Source organism: Hypanus sabinus, chromosome X2, assembly GCF_030144855.1.
Source record: "Hypanus sabinus isolate sHypSab1 chromosome X2, sHypSab1.hap1, whole genome shotgun sequence".
Lineage (NCBI taxonomy): Eukaryota > Metazoa > Chordata > Chondrichthyes > Myliobatiformes > Dasyatidae > Hypanus > Hypanus sabinus.
The window spans coordinates 27,837,839-27,854,925 of NC_082739.1; the positions used below are offsets into that span (position 1 = coordinate 27,837,839).

Consider the following 17,087-nt stretch of genomic DNA (forward strand, 5'->3'; position numbering starts at 1 on the left):
GATTAAAGCCTTCAGAGCTGCAGGAAAATCCTGGGCTGCTTGCTGTTTGCACTAGCCACTTCACCACAGATACATATACTATGGAAGTTACTATGCTGTTTAAATCTATCAAACCAACCTCTGCTGGCTGTGAGTGTTACTGACGTATCTTCTTCTTCAAGAATATGATTTAAGAGGCTTCTTGCCTTTTCCCAATATTATCAGATGGAATAGGGGCATGTTTCATTGTGTTTGGTCATCCACCCATATACTTAGTCTATTTTCCATTTTTTTTTCAAGCAAATAGCTCCTTGAATGAGTCACCTTCATTGATGATAACTTTGAGGTCATTGTTGCAGCCTTCATCTTCTCTGCATTTTTTATAACTGTTCTGTTCATCAATGTAACCAATTTCAAAGAGGTGCCAACATCAACCTGACGCTCACCAGCTTCTAAATGCCGTATCACTTGCAGTTTTACATCATGCTTTTCCTAGACATCTTAGATGTACTACCCTCACTGGAAGTTGCAGGCAGTTTTCCGGACATTATGGATGAAAACAAATGGAATAAATTAGCGAGGGAGCAAGAACATTTACATGCACGGGGAAGGCAAAGCATAATATGTAATTGGCTATGAGTGGCTCAGAGCATACGTAAAACTCTCTCATTGGCTGACTGAACGTTTACTGTAATGGCAGCTGCTCAAGAACCTTTAAGTGTTGTTTAGAATGAATTTTTGCTGTTTTTAAAAATTTCAACAAAGAATTGAACCACCGCATTGTAACAAATAAGCGCTTTGTGGGATCTAAGTTTATTAGATGTCACTGCAATCAACTTGGAAGCAGTGAGATCAAGAGAAGTGGGCTCATAGAAACATAGAAAAATACAGGCCCTTCGGCCCACAAAGTTGTGCCACACACGTCCCTACCTTAGAAATTACTAGCCCTCTATTTTACTAAGCTCCATGTACCTATCTAAAAGCCTCTTAAAAGACCCTATCATATCTGCCTCCTCCACCATTGCCGGCAGCTCATTCCACACACTCACCACTCTGAGTAAAAAAACTTACCCCTGACATCTCCTCTGTACCTTCTCTCCAGCACCTTAAACCTGTGTCCTCTTGTGGAAACCATTTCAGCCCTAGGAAAAAGCCTCTGACTATCCACACGACCAATGCCTCTCATCATCTTATACACCTCTATCAGGTCACCTCTCATCCTCCTTCTCTCCAAGGAGAAAAGGCCGAGTTCACTCAATCTATTCCCATAAGGCATGTTCCTCAATCCAGGCAATGTTCTTGTAAATCTCCTCTGCACCCTTTCTATAGTTTCCACATCCTTCCTGTAGTGAGGTGACCAGAACTGAGCACAGTACTCCAAGTGGGGTCTAACCAGGGTCCTATATAGCTGCAACATTATCTCTCGACTCTTAAACTCAGTCCCACAATTGATGAAGGCCAATACACCGTATTCATCCTTAACCACACAATCAACCTGCGCAGCACCTTTAAGTGTCCTATGGACATGGACCCCAAGATCCCTCTAATCCTCCACACTGCCAAAAGTCTTACCATTAATACTATATTCTCCCTCATATTTGACCTACTAAAATGAACCACCTCACACTTATCTGGGTTGAACTCCATCTGTCACTTCTTAGCCCAGTTCTGCATCCTATCAATGTCCCGCTGTAACCTCTGACAGCCCTCCAGCTCCAACCTTTGTGTCATCAGCAAACTTACTAACCCATCACTCCACTTCCTCATCCAGGTTATTTATAAAAATCATGAAAAGAGGTCCCAGAACAGATCCCTGAGGCACACCACTGGACACCAACCTCCATGCAGAATATGACCCATTGACAACCACTTTTTGCCTTCTGTGGGCAAGCCAGTTCTGGATCCACAAAGTAAGGCCCCCTTGGATCCCATGCTTCCTTACTTTCTCAATGAGCCTTGCATGGGGTACCTTATCAAATGCCTTGCTGAAATCCATATACACTACATCTACTGCTCTACTTGTTATGTAAAATGCCAGACCTGCAATCAGTGATCTTGTTAGACTCTGTCTGGGTTGCCTCATTTAACTGGCTTGGACCAGTCAGAGTGTAAAGACACAAATACACAAGGCTGGGGTGGGCAGAGCCATGGAACAATGTCGGCTGTAGCCCTGTACAATGACCAGTAAGAAGGTGACCCAGGTAAGTCAGGTGACCTTGAGCCAATGGGATGGAGATCCAATGGTTCAATTGATGAGAAACAGTATAAAACTCAGGAGCTCCAAATACACAGGGGTAATAACTCTTCAGTGGCCAGAGACCAACCATCGCGGATAAGGAGGACCCCACGGACACGTGGAGATCAGGACCACGAGGAACACCTGGTCAGAGTAGACTCCTTTCCTGGGTAATATACTTTCCTCTTCATTGACTGTTCATGGATTGTCAGGGGTTCTAGTAGGGTGCACACAGGCAGATAGAGTATGAACCCATGTGCATTTTAGTTGCAATAATAAGTTACTTGTTGGTAAATACAGATTCTCTATGCCTTACTGATCATTATTACAAGGGGTGAGATACTTGTAACAGTTCTGTAATGGGGAAAAAGACAGGAAAATTCCACATACAAGCTGTACATTCTGGAAAAGTAAAAAAGAGTAACACATACTTTATCATGGAGACATTGATACACACAGTCTATAATAGAGGACGACATGTTTTGTCACAGAGACTATAAGGTCCATAATAGAGAAAGAGAAATCCATGTAACATAATTTGGTCAAATGTTGAAGTTCTATAAATGTTGTTAATACCCATTGTCAAATGCACACTGCATTTTAAGTGATCTTCTACTGCCATTCCAGGGCCAAACTCCAGTTTGTTTAGGGAGGATGTACAGGGTAATCAAAATGGTTTCTTCTTCAGCCCAAATACTGCAATCATGAGGACAATTTCAACACATGCTGGGAACACACTGAAAAATAAGCAGACAGACCATGTAATATCAGAATAAGAAGCTTCCACAGCTGAAAATGGACATGGGTAAAAAGTTAGCAGAATAAATGGTACAATAATAACACCGTGGGTTATGTGACAGTTGCTGGAAGAATCCCCTATAAAGTGCACCTAGTTGGAAGTTATTACAAGGTACACAGTAAGTGTTTGGTTTCTACTATATTCACTGATATCAATTTTTGAATTATAGAGCAGTACAGAATTAAACAGATGTATGGGTCTACAGATCCTGGGATATGGAGCGAAAAACTAGTTGCTGGAAGTACTCAGTGGTTCAGGCAGCATCTGTGGAGGCAAGGGGATGGTCAATGATTTAGGTCAAGATCCTGCATCAGGACTGAGAGTATAGAGAGAAGACAGTATAGTGGGAGGCAATGGCTGCCAAGCAATTGTAGATACCAAATAGGAGAGTGCCCCTCTTCTGTGGAAGGGGTAGTGTGATTAGTCAAGAAGTAAAAGGAAATGTATGTAAGGTTTAGGAAGCTATGATCAAACAGAACCCTTGAGGGTTATACAGAAGTTAAAAGAGAATATGGAGAGCCAGGAGGGACCATGGAAAGTTCTTGACAACTAGGATGAAGGAGAATTACAAAGCATTCTATTACAAGGCATCAGGAACAAAAGAAAAACTAGGGAGAGGGTAGGACCATTTCAAGGATAATGGAGAGAACATGTGGAAGGTGTAGGTGATGTCCTAAATGTGTCAACATTAACCAGGGAGATGAATGTGGAGCATTATGAGATCAGTGTGGAGTGTAAGATAAAGATAGTGTTGGGCCTCTTAAAGATCTTTGTGTCCTCTCTTGCCACTGGTGAGATCCCAGAAGACCGGTGAATAGTCAATGGTACTCCAGCATTCAAAAACAGAAATGGGAAGAATCATGAAAACTAGAGACAGATGAGTCTCACGTCAATGGTAGGGAAGTTGTAGGGATAGAATTTATTGACATTTGGAAAAGCACAGCCTAATTTGGGACAGTCAGCATGGCTTTATATGGGGCAGATCGTGAGTCCTTTGAGGAAGTGACAAAGGTGATTGAGGAAAGTAGAGCTTTGAAGTTGTAGTAAGGTGTTACACAAGGTCATTCATGGAGACTCATTCAGCTGATTAAGGTGCACAGGATCCACAGTAACCTGGCCATTTGGATGGAGAATTGGCTTGCCCATTGAAGACAAAAGGTAGTGGCCGATGGTCTTGCACTAGTTGAAGGAAGAATCCATAATGGAATCTCTGTTTGTGATATATGGCATATGAATAAGCTGGATGACAATGCAAACTGGTGGGTTAGCAAGTGTCACAAAAGTGACACTGTGGATAGCATAGTAGGTTGCCAAATGATACAGCTCGATACAGATCAGTTGCAGATATGGGCAGACAAATAGCAGATGGAGTTTAATCAGGCCACGTGTGAGATGTTAAATTTAGGAGATCAAATATAAAGCCAATGACAGAATCCCTAACAGGATCAATGTAAAGAGGGATCTTGATGTCCAAATCTATACTTGACTGAAAGCGGCTGTACATGGCTGATAAAGGCATATGACATGTTTGCCTTTATTGGTCAAGTCACGGAGTTCAAGAGTCAGGACATTAAAGTACAGCATTACATAACTCTGGTTAAGCTACATCAATTCTGGTCACCCCATTATAGGAAGGATGAGAACGCTGTGGAGAGGATGCAGAAGAGGTTCACTAGGATGCTTCCAGGATTAGAGAGAAAGTACCGTGAGGAGAGGTTGGACAAATTGTGTACAGTTTTGGTCTCCAGGGTTAAGGAAGGACATCCTGGCTGTCGAGGAAGTGCAGCGTAGATTCACAAGGTTAATTCCTGGGATGTCTGGACTATCTTACACAGAGAGGTTAGAGAGACTGGGCTTGTACACGCTGGAATTAAGGAGATTGAGAGGGGATCGGATTGCAACATATAAGATTATTAAGGGATTGGACAAGATAGAGGCAGGAGATATGTTCCAGATGCTGGGAGAGTCCAGTACCAGAGGGCATGGTTTGAGAATAAGGGGTAGGTCATTTAGGACAGAGTTAAGGAAAAACTTCTTCTCCCAGAGAGTTGTGGGGGTCTGGGATGCACTGCCTCGGAAGGTAGTGGAAGCCAATTCTCTGGATGCTTTCAAGAAGGAGCTAGATAGGTATCTAATGGATAGGGGAATCAAGGGATATGGGGACAAGACAGGAACCGGGTATTGATAGTAATTGATCAGCCATGATCTCAGAAAGGCGGTGCAGGCTCTTGGGGCCAAATTGTCTACTTCTGCACCTATTGTCTATTGTCTAAATTTGGGTTGTTTTCTCTGAAGCAGTTGAGGCTAAGGGGAAACCTAATATAAGTCTATAAGATTATGTGAGGCAAAGATAGAGTGGAGAACTGGTATCTTTTTCTCAGAGGTAAAATCTATAAATCAGAAGGCATATGTTTAAGTGAGATGAGGCAAGTTCCAAGGAGATGCCTGGCTTAAGTTTTTTCCCCCCACACAGACAGTGATGGGCGCCTGGAATGCACTGCCATGCATGGTGGTAGAGGCAAAAACAAATAATGGGCTTTAGGAGACTCAGGCATGTGAATGTGCAGAGAATGGAAAGAGATGAACATTGTGTAAGCAAAAAAGTATTAGTTCAGTCAAGCATTTAATTATTAGTTTAATTAGTTTGGCAGAATATTGTGGGCAGAAGGATCTGTTGCTGTGCTGTATGATATGCTGATGGATGGAACTGGATAAGGGAGGGGCGATTCATGATGACGTCACAGGGAGTAGAATCTGAGAAGTGTTTTAAAGAGAACCAGATTTGGAGAGGAGGGTGGGGTTGTTGAACAGATTGAAACAGTGAGAGGGGTTGGGTTTTCAAACAAGGACCTGGGTAGATCAGGAGACACGAGGAGCAGTGCAGGTTACTTGAAACTGGAGAATTCAATGTTGAATAGAATTCCTTTAACCCTGAAACCACTCCATTTAATCTTATCTGCACTCTTTCTTGAACCTTCACACCAGTTCTAATAGGTGTTGTCATAACCCATATTTTATTCAGATACAAAGGTCCAACTCATCCCTGATGACCAAGGTGCCTCCCCAAACAAGTCCAATCTGCCTGCATTTGGCCCACATCCTTCTCAACCTCCTATCCATAAACCTATCCAGACATTTTTTAAACAATGCATTTACACCCACCTCTATAACATTCATTTTTCTTTCAGAGTTCTGTCCACTACTTAAATAATCCATTTTCACAATCCTGAATGTGAGAAGACATAACTCACTCAGGCTCGCCAATTGAGTACTTAAGGCATCGAATCATGGCAGTTTGGCATTTTGAACAGTAGCCAATCAGCAGTCAGGATTGATTAGCAAAAATAGATAAAAAATAAGGTATGGGGAAGTTTAAGGTTGTGATCTCCAGATTGGTACCCATGCCACATGCTAGTGAGGCCAGAGAAAGGAAGACCATACAGTTTAACACATGGCTAGGGGGTTGGTATAGAAGGGAGGCTATCAGACTTTTGGATTATTGGATCAGAATGGTAACTTATGCGTGGAACCAAAAAGGATAGGGGAGATCTTAAATCCATTTTTTTGCATCTGTATTTACTCATGAAATAGACACGGAGTTTATAGAAGTGAGACAAAGCAGCAGTGAGGTTATGGACCCTGTAGGAGGGAAGTGCAAGGGCCCAAGTAAGAGATATTTAAATAACCCTTAGCGACAGTTTGAAGAACCGGAGGATTGGAGGATGACTAATGTTGCTCTGCTGTTTAAGAAAGGCTCTAAGAATACATCAGGAAATTATAGGCTGGTAAGCCTGACATAAGTTGTAGGAAAGTTATTGGAAGGTATTCTAAGATGAGTATTTGGATAGACAGGGCCTGACTAGGTAGAGTCAGCATGGTTTTTCGAGGATGTTACCAGGAAAGTTGAAGGCAAGGCAGTAGATGTTCAGGACTTCAGCAAGGTCTTTGACAATGTCCCACATGGGAGGTTGGTCAAGAAGTTTCAATTGCTTGGCATTCCAGATGAGGTAGTAAATTCGATTAAACATTGGCTTTGTGAGAGAAGCCAGAGAGTGGGCAGTAGATAGTTGCCTCGCTGACTGGAGGTCTGTGATTAGTGGGTCCATTGTTGTTTGTCATTTATATCAACGATCTATAAACTGGATCAGCAAATTTACAGATGACACCAAGACTGGGGCTGTAGTGGACAGTGAAGAAGGCTGTCACGACTTGCAGAGGGATCTATCTCAGCTGAAAAAAGTGGGCTGAAAAATGCCAGACGGAATTTAATACAGACAAGTGCGAGGTGTTGCACTTCACTAGGATCAGCCAGGGTAAAACTTACACAGTGAACGGTAGGGTACCAATGCGTGCAGTAGAACAAAATGATCTGGGAATATAGGCCCATAATTCTTTGAAAGTGGCATCACAGGTAGATAGATTCGTAAAGAAAGCTTTTGGCACATTAGCCTTCATAAATCAAAGTACTGCATACAGGAGATGGGATGTTATGTTGAAGTTGTACAAGACATTGGTGAGGCCTAATTTGGATTACTGCATGCAGTTTTAGTCACCTGCCTACAGGAAAGATGTAAACAAGGTTGAAAGAGTACAGAGAAAATTTACAAAGATATTGCTGGGTCTGGAGGATCTGAATTATAAGGAAAGATCGAATAGGTTAGGACTTTATTCCTTGGAACGTAGAAGATTTGGGGGAGATTTGATTACAAAATTATGAGGGGTATAGATAGGGCAAGCAGGGCTTTCTACTGAGGTTGGGTGAGACTACACTGGTTAAGGGTCAAAGGTGAAATGTTTAAGGGGAATATGAGGAGAAACCTCTTCAGAGGGTTGAGAGAGTGTGGAACAAACTGCCAGTGCAAGTGGTGCTTGCGAGCTTGATTTCAATGTTTAAGGGAAGTTTGGATAGGTACATGGATGGGAGGGGTATGGAGAGCTATGCTCCAAGTGCAGGTCGATGGGACTAGGCAGTTTAAATGGTTCAGCACAGACTAGACAGCCTGAAGGGCCTGTTTCTGTGCTGTACCTTTCTAAACTATTTCTGAAGGGCAGAAATACCTGCAGAATCCAAAGATGTACCAGTAGGTCCAGCACTCCCATCTCTCAAAGACAAAAAACGACAGACAAATGGACCCACTGCAATGAGCTGTAACAGCTGCAGCACAAGTCAAGGAAGAATTGCAACACAGAACCAGTGAGACAGTTAGCAAAGACTTAAATGCATGCATGCGCACATGCTTGAACACACTAGTATTCATATACGCACACTCCTTGTTAATGGTTAGCATCCCCCCTGTATTTAATGATGCGCAATCTTAGTAAATCATCCCTTTGCATTTTAACTGTTTTAACAATCTGTTTTTCCACTGTTACAGTCAAGTTTTTTTCTACTTAAGTTGGGTGAGACTAAACTAGAGGTCATTGGTTAAGGGTAACATGAGGGGAAACTTCTTCACTCAGGGGGGGAAAAGAGTGTGGAACGAGCTGCCAACTCAAGTGGTGCTTGCGAGCTCAATTTCAATGTTTAAGAGAAGTTTGGATAGGTTCATGGATGGGAGGGTTATGGTCCAGCAGCAGGTCGATGGGACTAAGCAGTTTAAATGGTTTGGCACAGACTTGACATGTCACAGGACCCATTTCTGTGATGTAGTTTTCTATGACTCTATGACCTACCTGCAGAAACTGAATATCCACCAGTAAGTATTGCATGGCCATTGTTCAAATAAAAAGAAGAGAAGAGCAGCTGAGGCACTGCCATGGGCTCCAATAGCTGAGGTAACATTTATAGGAAAGTGGCAAAAAAAAAAATCCAGTTCTTCTACTATAGGAACAGACACAAAATCCAAGCACATATGCAGATGTAGAATGGCTAAGTTGCAACACACACGTACAGCACAGGAGGCAGCCATTTTACTCATTATCAATGCACTGGCACTTTAGTACAAATATTCAATTAAACCAATTCCTTAGTCTCTCCCATCATCCCATTTTTTTGTTTCTCTTTCAAATATTCTCCCAATTTTCTGCTCAAAAAGTGCTTTAAAAATTACACTTTTTTTCTGATTCCTGATGAAGATGATGGGTCCTGATGAAGGGTCTTGGCCTGAAATATTATCTCCTTATTCCCCTCCATAGATGCTGCCTGACCTGCTGAGTTCCTCAGAACCAGGTTTATTATCACTGGCATGTGACGTGAAATTTATTAACTTAGCACTTTGTGTCTGTTACTCTGAATATACTTTCTTTCTGGGAAATAGTTCTACCTCAAGACATAATCCCACTTCCCTTGTAAAATCCAGTCTCCAAAGGTCCTAGATATGCATACATTGATAGATATTTAAATCTGCCAGTCTGGTGACCACCTCTCCCTATGGTGGTCCCCAGCCCCTCTCATCATCCCAACTCCCACCCAATAACTGCTGCTAGAAAAGCATCCTTGTAGCACGTTATCTGTACCTTAAACATCAACCTTTCATCAGTTGGAGAAAACTTGATAATCATAAAGAATAACATCAATCATTTCCCAAAAATTAAGAAATTACAAATGCTGGGGAATTGATCCATTTGAACAGTTTACCAAAAATGCAAGCAAAGCAATGCTGGGCATAGTGGCCTCCTGTACTGTACTGCAAAATGAGTCTAGCAAGTCTCCAACACCACAGGAAACTCAGCTGAACAAGGGGAGAGGAGCAGAGGTCCAAGGGTGAGTGATGGGAGACTCAATAGTGAGGGAATGACAGATTTTGTGGCTGCAAAGTTGAATCCAGGACAATGTGTTGCCTTCCTGGTGCTAGGGTGATGATGTCACAGGCAGTTGCAAAGCATTCTAACAGAGGAAGGTCACATTGGTACTAATCACAAAGGTAAAAAGGAGGATTGGGTCCTGCATTATGAATTTTGGGAGCTAGGTTACAGATTAACTAGCAGCACCTCCGTGGCCACAATCTGTGGATTACTTCCAATTACAACAGGGTCCTCCTGTTCCTGAGAATCATTCATACTCAGTTCGCAAGTTGGAAATGTGGATGACAAAAACATGGGCAACGTGTGGTTAAACCAGAGCATTTAATTCAACCACTCACATATTACATAGAACACAGAACAGTACAGCACAAAAGCTGGCCCTTCAGCCTACCATGTTGTGCTAAACTAATTAAACTAGCAATTAAATACTTACAAAACTAATTGGTTGTGCCTGCGAATGTCCATATCCCTCCATTCTCCAAACATTCAAGTGCCTACCTAAGAGCCTTTTAAACACCTCTATTGTACATGCTTTCACTATCTTGCCATGCAGCACATTCCAGACATCCACCACTCTCTATGTAAAAAAAATTTGCCCTCCACATCTCTGAACTCACCCCTCACTTGAAAATCATGCCTCCTGACATTAGAAGCTTTCGCTCTGAGACAGCCATTGCCGTGAATCAATTTCCCCACACAGCAGAATATACCTACAGTCCTGTAGCAGCCGCCAAATCCAAGTCACTGCTCTCTCATACCTTCTTTTGTACTTAATGTCAGGCATCCTTAGCTTGGAGGGGAACAACACAAGGATAGCTCAGTTGAATGTGTTGTTGAAAGGAGACTGTGACAGGTGTCTTTTGACTTTTGGATAATGGGACAGTTTTATATACCTTTTTCAGGCATTACCTGTTTTTATTCCTAAATCTTTTTTTGATTCTCTCGATTCTATTATATCTTCTTATATATGGAAAAACAAACATTCTCGACTAAATAAAGTTAATCTTCAAAAATCTAAGAGGAGTGGAGGTTTAGCTTTACCAAAGTTTAGTTTTTATTATTGGGCAGTCAATATATGAAATCTTATGTTTTGGACATATTATATTAACCGTGACAACTGTATGATATGGGTTTCTTTAGAAGCTAGCTCTGTTAATTAATTTTCTATTATCTCTCTTCTCCGATCCTCACTACTTTTATCTTTTAGTAAACTAACTGAAAACTTGGTAGTTAAACATACTTTGAGGATCTGGGTACAATTTAAGAAATTCTTTGGTCTATTGAGATTTTCTTTGTCTAGTCCCATTTGTTTTAACTATTTTTTTAAACCGATGACCAATTCAGTTTTCAAAGAATGGGATAGATTAGGTATTAAATGTTTCCAGGATTTGTTGAAGGAAATCTTCTTTCGTTTGAGCAAATGTCAGCTAAATATAGTTTACCCAAAACTCATTTTTTTCATTATTTACAAATTAGAGACTTTCTGTGTTCTCAACATTTCCCATAAGTTCCAATAAGGACTTATTAGATATAATTTTAAAATTTGAAACCTTTTTAAAATGGTTCAATATCCAATATTTATGGTATGTTGCTAGGAATGAGAAACTTTCCTATAGACAAAATTAAAAGTCTTTGGGAACAAGATCTACAGACTTCAATTTCTGAGGAAACTTGGAATGAAATTTTTAAATTGGGTTAACACTTCGTCATGTGCCTGTCATTCCCTTTTACAATTTAAAGTGGTTCATAGGGCTCACACGTCTAAAGACAAGCTATCTCGTTTTTATTCGTTTATCTCCTTTCTGTGATAGATGTAATAATGGAGAAGCTTCATGAATTCACATGTTTTGGACATGTCCGAGCCTTGAAAGATACTGGAAGGAAGTATTCCAAACTTCCTCGGCACTTTTCAAGGTAAATTTCAAGCCTAACCCTTTGACTACATTATTTGGTATTATTGGAGGAAAAGACTTTATTTTGGAGACACCTGATTTGCATATTTTGGCTTTTACTTCTCTTATAGCTAGGGAGCGTTCTTGCTTAAATGGAAGGATGCTGTTCCACCTACTCATGCTCAATGGTTAAGGGATGTTATGTCATGCTTAAATTTAGAGAAGATGCAATGCTCAGGTTTTGAATCTAGCCACAACTTTTATACATTGTGGGGACCATTTTTGAGTATTTTCAAAACCTCTTATTTGTTGTAAAAGTACAGATGGTGGCCAATAATATGTTTTATTATATGATAAGGGTTTTCTCCCCTTTTTTCTTGCTTTCCCTAACAGCTCTGACTTTGGTAGTGGATTTAGATTTTTTTCTGTATAACAAAAATTATATTTCAATATTACAATTTAATTTAATTTTATGAATACAGGGTTTTGTGATTGTAACTGTATTTTTAATACAATGTATTTGGTACTATTTTATTTTTTTCTTTTGACTTATAATATATACCTTCTTGTACTCTGTATTGGCTGGTAGTGTTGGAAAGTCCAGACTAATTTGGCAAGGGAATGGAACATAGTAGCTTTGCTGTTAGGGGACAGCTAAACTCAACATAAAAGGAAAACTAAGTCAATCCCATAATTAGAGCAGACATGGGTGCAATAAGCCTTGGGGGCAAAATGCATGACTAAACTAAAAGGGTTTGGTGTCAAATAGATGAATTTAGTTTGTTTATTAGCACATGTGAATATGATATTGCCCTGATCACAGAGAAACAGTTAAAAGGGTAGAACTGGCAAGTCATTATGCTTGGGTAGAGAATCTTCCATACATTAGGTGTGGGAAAGGGATGGCAAGAAGGAGTTAGCATTTCAATAAATAGGATTCATTACTACAGTAAAGAGGGACGCTGGCTATTCAAGAAGGCCCCTCAACTAAAGCCATGTTCCTAAGACCATGATACAGGTGCAGGTTAATAGAACTTGGCAAAATAACAGTCTAGCATGGACTGGATGTGCCAATAAGCTTGTTTCTGTGCTGTACTGTCTATGGCAGAATTTTATCATATTCTACAGCCAGCAAACACTAGCAAGTGATAAGATAGCTCATGGTTACAGACAAACGAATGCCAAAGGAAACAACAACCTGCTCCTTCATCCAACCAGATTCTGGCTAAGCCAATCTTCGGCCTTCAGCCAGCTTTCCTGCTCAATTCCTGAAGCTACCATTAGCCTTTCGTCCAAAAAACGATCTCATCCTTGAAACGAATCTCACGCCTCTGCATTCAGATCATGCTGGGTGAGAGAATTCCAAGGATTAACGACTGTTAAGGCACATGATTTTTAATTATTTAAGCCTTACAGTGACACACTCATTATCCTGAGACCATTTGTCTAGCTCAAGGCTGCCCCATCTGGAGGAACAGGTTCACAACATCTACCCCATCAATTTTCTGACCCCTGTGGGTAGTTAAACACCTTTGAATATAGTTATGTTTTACTCAGTCTTTTCGCCTAAAACATTTGGCAACAATTTGGTTCTTAACAGCAAAATATTTCATCAACACTGCATGCTGTATTATTGTCCGAAGGATACAAATGAGGCTCTGGGTGCTGTTGAACATGGAGACGCCAGAGAAGAAGCCTAGCAGCTCGATTAGAAACATTCCCAAAGTCACCGACAATGCAATTATTAATCTGGAAGTAAACAAAGGAGAATGATCAACAGACATTCAAAAGAAACTATCGGTTTCTGGTGCGCAGATGCACAGGAAAGACTGGAACCAAACAAATAATGTGGAAACACTAGAAAACAAGAGCAAGGCAGCACTGCTGTGGAAGTCACAGTAAGGCAAGATAGCCCAGAGCATTTGTAGTCAAGCGAGAACTTTGAAGTAGACTGCCAGAGACACCTCTGCTTACTAGAGATGAGATAGTGTGTACTCAAGGCAAACAAGCGAGGCCTCTATCGTGAGACTTTTCCAGAAAGGTCTTCCTAAAACATATCTTCCCTTTATACAATAGGGAGTGGGGGGTGCGGAAACAGACAAGACAACAGAAGGATGTGGAACATGCCCAACAACTAATGCTCTATTGCAGTGGTTCCCAATGTGGGGCGTATGCCCCACAGGGGGGTAATTTGATTTTAAAGGTGGCAATTCGAGAATGAGTTATTAACAGTGAATTTTTTCTAGTAAGTCTGTGTGAGTATGAGTGTATGTGCGAGTTAATACATATGTGTATTTATAGTATGCATACATAAAAATACTTGTGTTTATGTACGTGTAATTGCGTATGTACTGTATATATAGTGTATCACCATCATTACAACCATCAAATGGCTTTCATAATTAAATTAATGTATTGACTGATGTAGGAAGGAACGAATGAACAAGTCCAAACGCGTAAGAAACTCGTACGAGGTCGCGCCAATGCTGCTTTTTGCAGTAGCTTTCGGTTCTTGGTGGTGTGAAGGTGTGTACATTGCGTCATCTCTTTTAAACGGTGTATCTGTCTTTGTATGCTGTAGAAACGAATCAGCATTGTTTTATTTATTAATTATTATTATTATTTTAATATCACTTAATGTTCTTTTTTTTTACAATTTCTTAGTAATTTCTTCCTCAGAACTTTAACAGTCCTTTGGTTCTTTTATTTTTCTCTTTCATGAATGCCATGTTCTTTGGAAGCTTGTTTAAACCAAGTTAATGGTCTTTTAGGCTTCCTCCAGGTGAATAGGAGTTCATTTTTTGAATAATAAGAATTATATATCACCACAGGGGGCATCAGGATTTTAGAGGTGATTAGGTGGAGCATGGCCATAAAAAGGTTGGGAACCACTGCTCTATTGGCTTTATTAATTTCAAAATATCGACTGTCTGCTTGAAGTTTCGATTGACCTTGAACACCTCCATTGTGAACGGTGTTCGATCTTGTGAACAAAGAATTCAAATATATGCAACTTACAATAATCAACATCAGGAACTGATAAGCCAATTCTGTGTAAAAAAAAAGAGCATTTTTCTGTTCAGACTTAAGAACGGTATGGATGACAGGGACCACACTGTTCTTTTGCACAAGTAAAATAAAAGTAATGCTTTGAGTCATAAGAGTGTGCTTGCTCTGGGCCCAGTTTTTTAGTTATTTTATTATCGACGACGACAGTTACTTGGAGGTTCCGCCAAGGTAGCTAACCCTTCACTTTGTTGTATGGTAGTAAAGAATTTAGCCCCAACTGCCGATTAGTCCTAAATTCTAGACTGCTCACATTTGAGCAAGGGACTGAGTCTGCTGCTGGAATCCAACTTCCTCCTGTGCACAGTAGTCAAGGCACACCACCTTAGTTGCTGACATAGGAAAGCTGCAGCACTGAAAAAGTATGTGGTTACCGTAGTCTGGGTTGGAGCCCACACGAAGCACAGGACGATTTGGTGAGCATGTTTTAAAAACAGGAGGAATTCTGTGTGTATGAGGGTATGCGCACACGTGTGTGTCTGCGCATGCCTTTGTGCGCAAGTGGCAAATAATGACTGAGATTGGAACTCTGATATTGAAGACTGTTCCAGATCCCCTTAAAGGGGACTCTGCATGGTATATGTTTGTAAATTATGGACCAGAAAGCATCAAGTGCATTGGGAAGTGCGTGGAATGGACTTTGAGTTCAAAAGGGACTCCTTCTAACAGTAGGTTTAATATAGACTGCTTGGAATACTTGGGAGGTGTTACTAGAGAAAGGACAAGGTGGGAAGAATGTAGGGTGGTCTGCATTTGTTCAATGGAAAGGCAATACACAGAAACAGTTAGATGAAACCGGTTTTAAAAAAAAGAATGAATAAAAGCTAGAGACAGAAAAGATACAAAAAGAATAGGCAAAGATAATTGTGTCTGCTTTAAAGGGGGAAAACAAACAACTTAAATAAACAGTACCAGAATCTGAAGACAAATTAGATGAGCATAAACCTATGCATCCCAAATTACTATTACCACAGAGCCCACACAAAGTGCTGCTTCCCGATTATCTGGGACCGTTGGCACCAGCAGCACCAGCCAATGTCTGACATTTTGACTACCACTTTGAAAGATAGAGAACAACAGTGGGATACAGGAGGTGGTACTGGTTCACTATATAAAGGTCCAGTGGCAGAATGTACTAGATCTCATGACTCTAGTGTGAGCCTGTATTCTATGTAGGCATTTCCAGAACGAGGCGGACCCCGGTTAAGTTTAAACCTTGATCTAGCTCTGAATTATGGGCTATAGTAGAGTCGACTCCAGATCCTAAGGAGGATATAGAAAGATTTATTCATAAGATGAATACCTCAGTAAATGGCATACTCCAAATATTGATAATATACAGTACTGTGCAATTGTCTTAAGCACACATACAGTAAATGTAGCAAGGGTGCCTTAGACCTTTCCAATTGCCAAATAACATTTAATACTACTGAGCTAATACAATGCTAAATACTCTTATTTTTGTTTCCAAACCACCTTCCTATTTTAAACAATATACAGTACTGTGCAAAAATCTTGGGCTTCCGAGCTATATATATGCGCCTAAGACTTTTGCACAGTACTGTATATACAGTAGTGGATGCCTGTTTGGGGGTGTTTAAGTGGAAACAAGCTAGAGGGCATATTGAATGGGCAAGACAGGCCCAAGATGTTGATCTGAATGCACAGAGCACTAACTTACTGGAAGCATTGAGGAAATATTTCCCTCGCATGTAGATTGGCATAAGATACACAGCTTCATGCAGAGAATAGACAAAAATGTTGATGAATACATGGAACGTGTATGTGATGGATTTCAAAAATATTCTGGATCACCCTCAGAAACCAAGGCAAACAGCATAACTGGACCTGCCTCCTACAGGGATATACTGAGAGATCCAACGGTCTTTTCTCAAACACTCCAGGACTTTGCAGCATTGTGAATTCAGATGGGAAAACTACACCTGCCATATGTAGATGGCCTGCTTTTATTGCAAAGCAATAGATTGCAAAGCCTCTAAACAGGACTCTTTCAGCCTTTTGTGCGCCCTTGCTGACAAGGGCCACAAGGTGTCAAGAGAAAAATTGCAGCTTCATCAACCCAAATGCATTATTTGGGCCATATCCTGAGTGGGGCCTATCGCCAACTTTCTGACAAAAGGGTGAGGGCCATTGTCAGTGTGCCTAAACCAGTCCTCAAGAAGGATCTTGTCCTCTTCCTGGGTGTGACCAGGTATTGCCAAAAGTGGATTCTTAACTATGTTGAACTTAGTCGCACACCACCCCCACCTCCCCTTCAGGGCCTCGCTTCATTGTCAGATGCAGAACAATTTAAGTGGTCAACTGAAACCAACAGGTCTTTTACAGCTCATGTCTGCACCAGCCCTTGGAC

At 40.9% G+C, this 17,087-nt stretch overlaps 1 protein-coding gene across 5 annotated transcripts in view; it reads right to left on the reverse strand.

The window, feature by feature from the left end:
• Positions 1-773: 773 nt before the first annotated feature.
• LOC132385211 (transmembrane protein 107-like) overlaps positions 774-17,087 on the reverse strand; it is a 36,851-nt gene continuing 20,537 nt past the window's right edge. For 4 of the 5 annotated variants that reach the window (XM_059957127.1, XM_059957128.1, XM_059957125.1 and 1 more), the window contains exons 4-6: positions 13,299-13,399; positions 8,073-8,169; positions 774-2,952 (exon numbers count right to left, since the gene is read on the reverse strand). In XM_059957127.1, the coding sequence (XP_059813110.1) occupies positions 2,883-2,952; positions 8,073-8,169; positions 13,299-13,399 (268 nt within the window). In that variant the 3' untranslated portion in view covers positions 774-2,882. Of the gene's footprint in view, positions 2,953-8,072; positions 8,170-8,687; positions 8,785-13,298; positions 13,400-17,087 lie in introns of all 5 variants that reach the window. The other variant, XM_059957126.1, reaches the window with a different exon arrangement.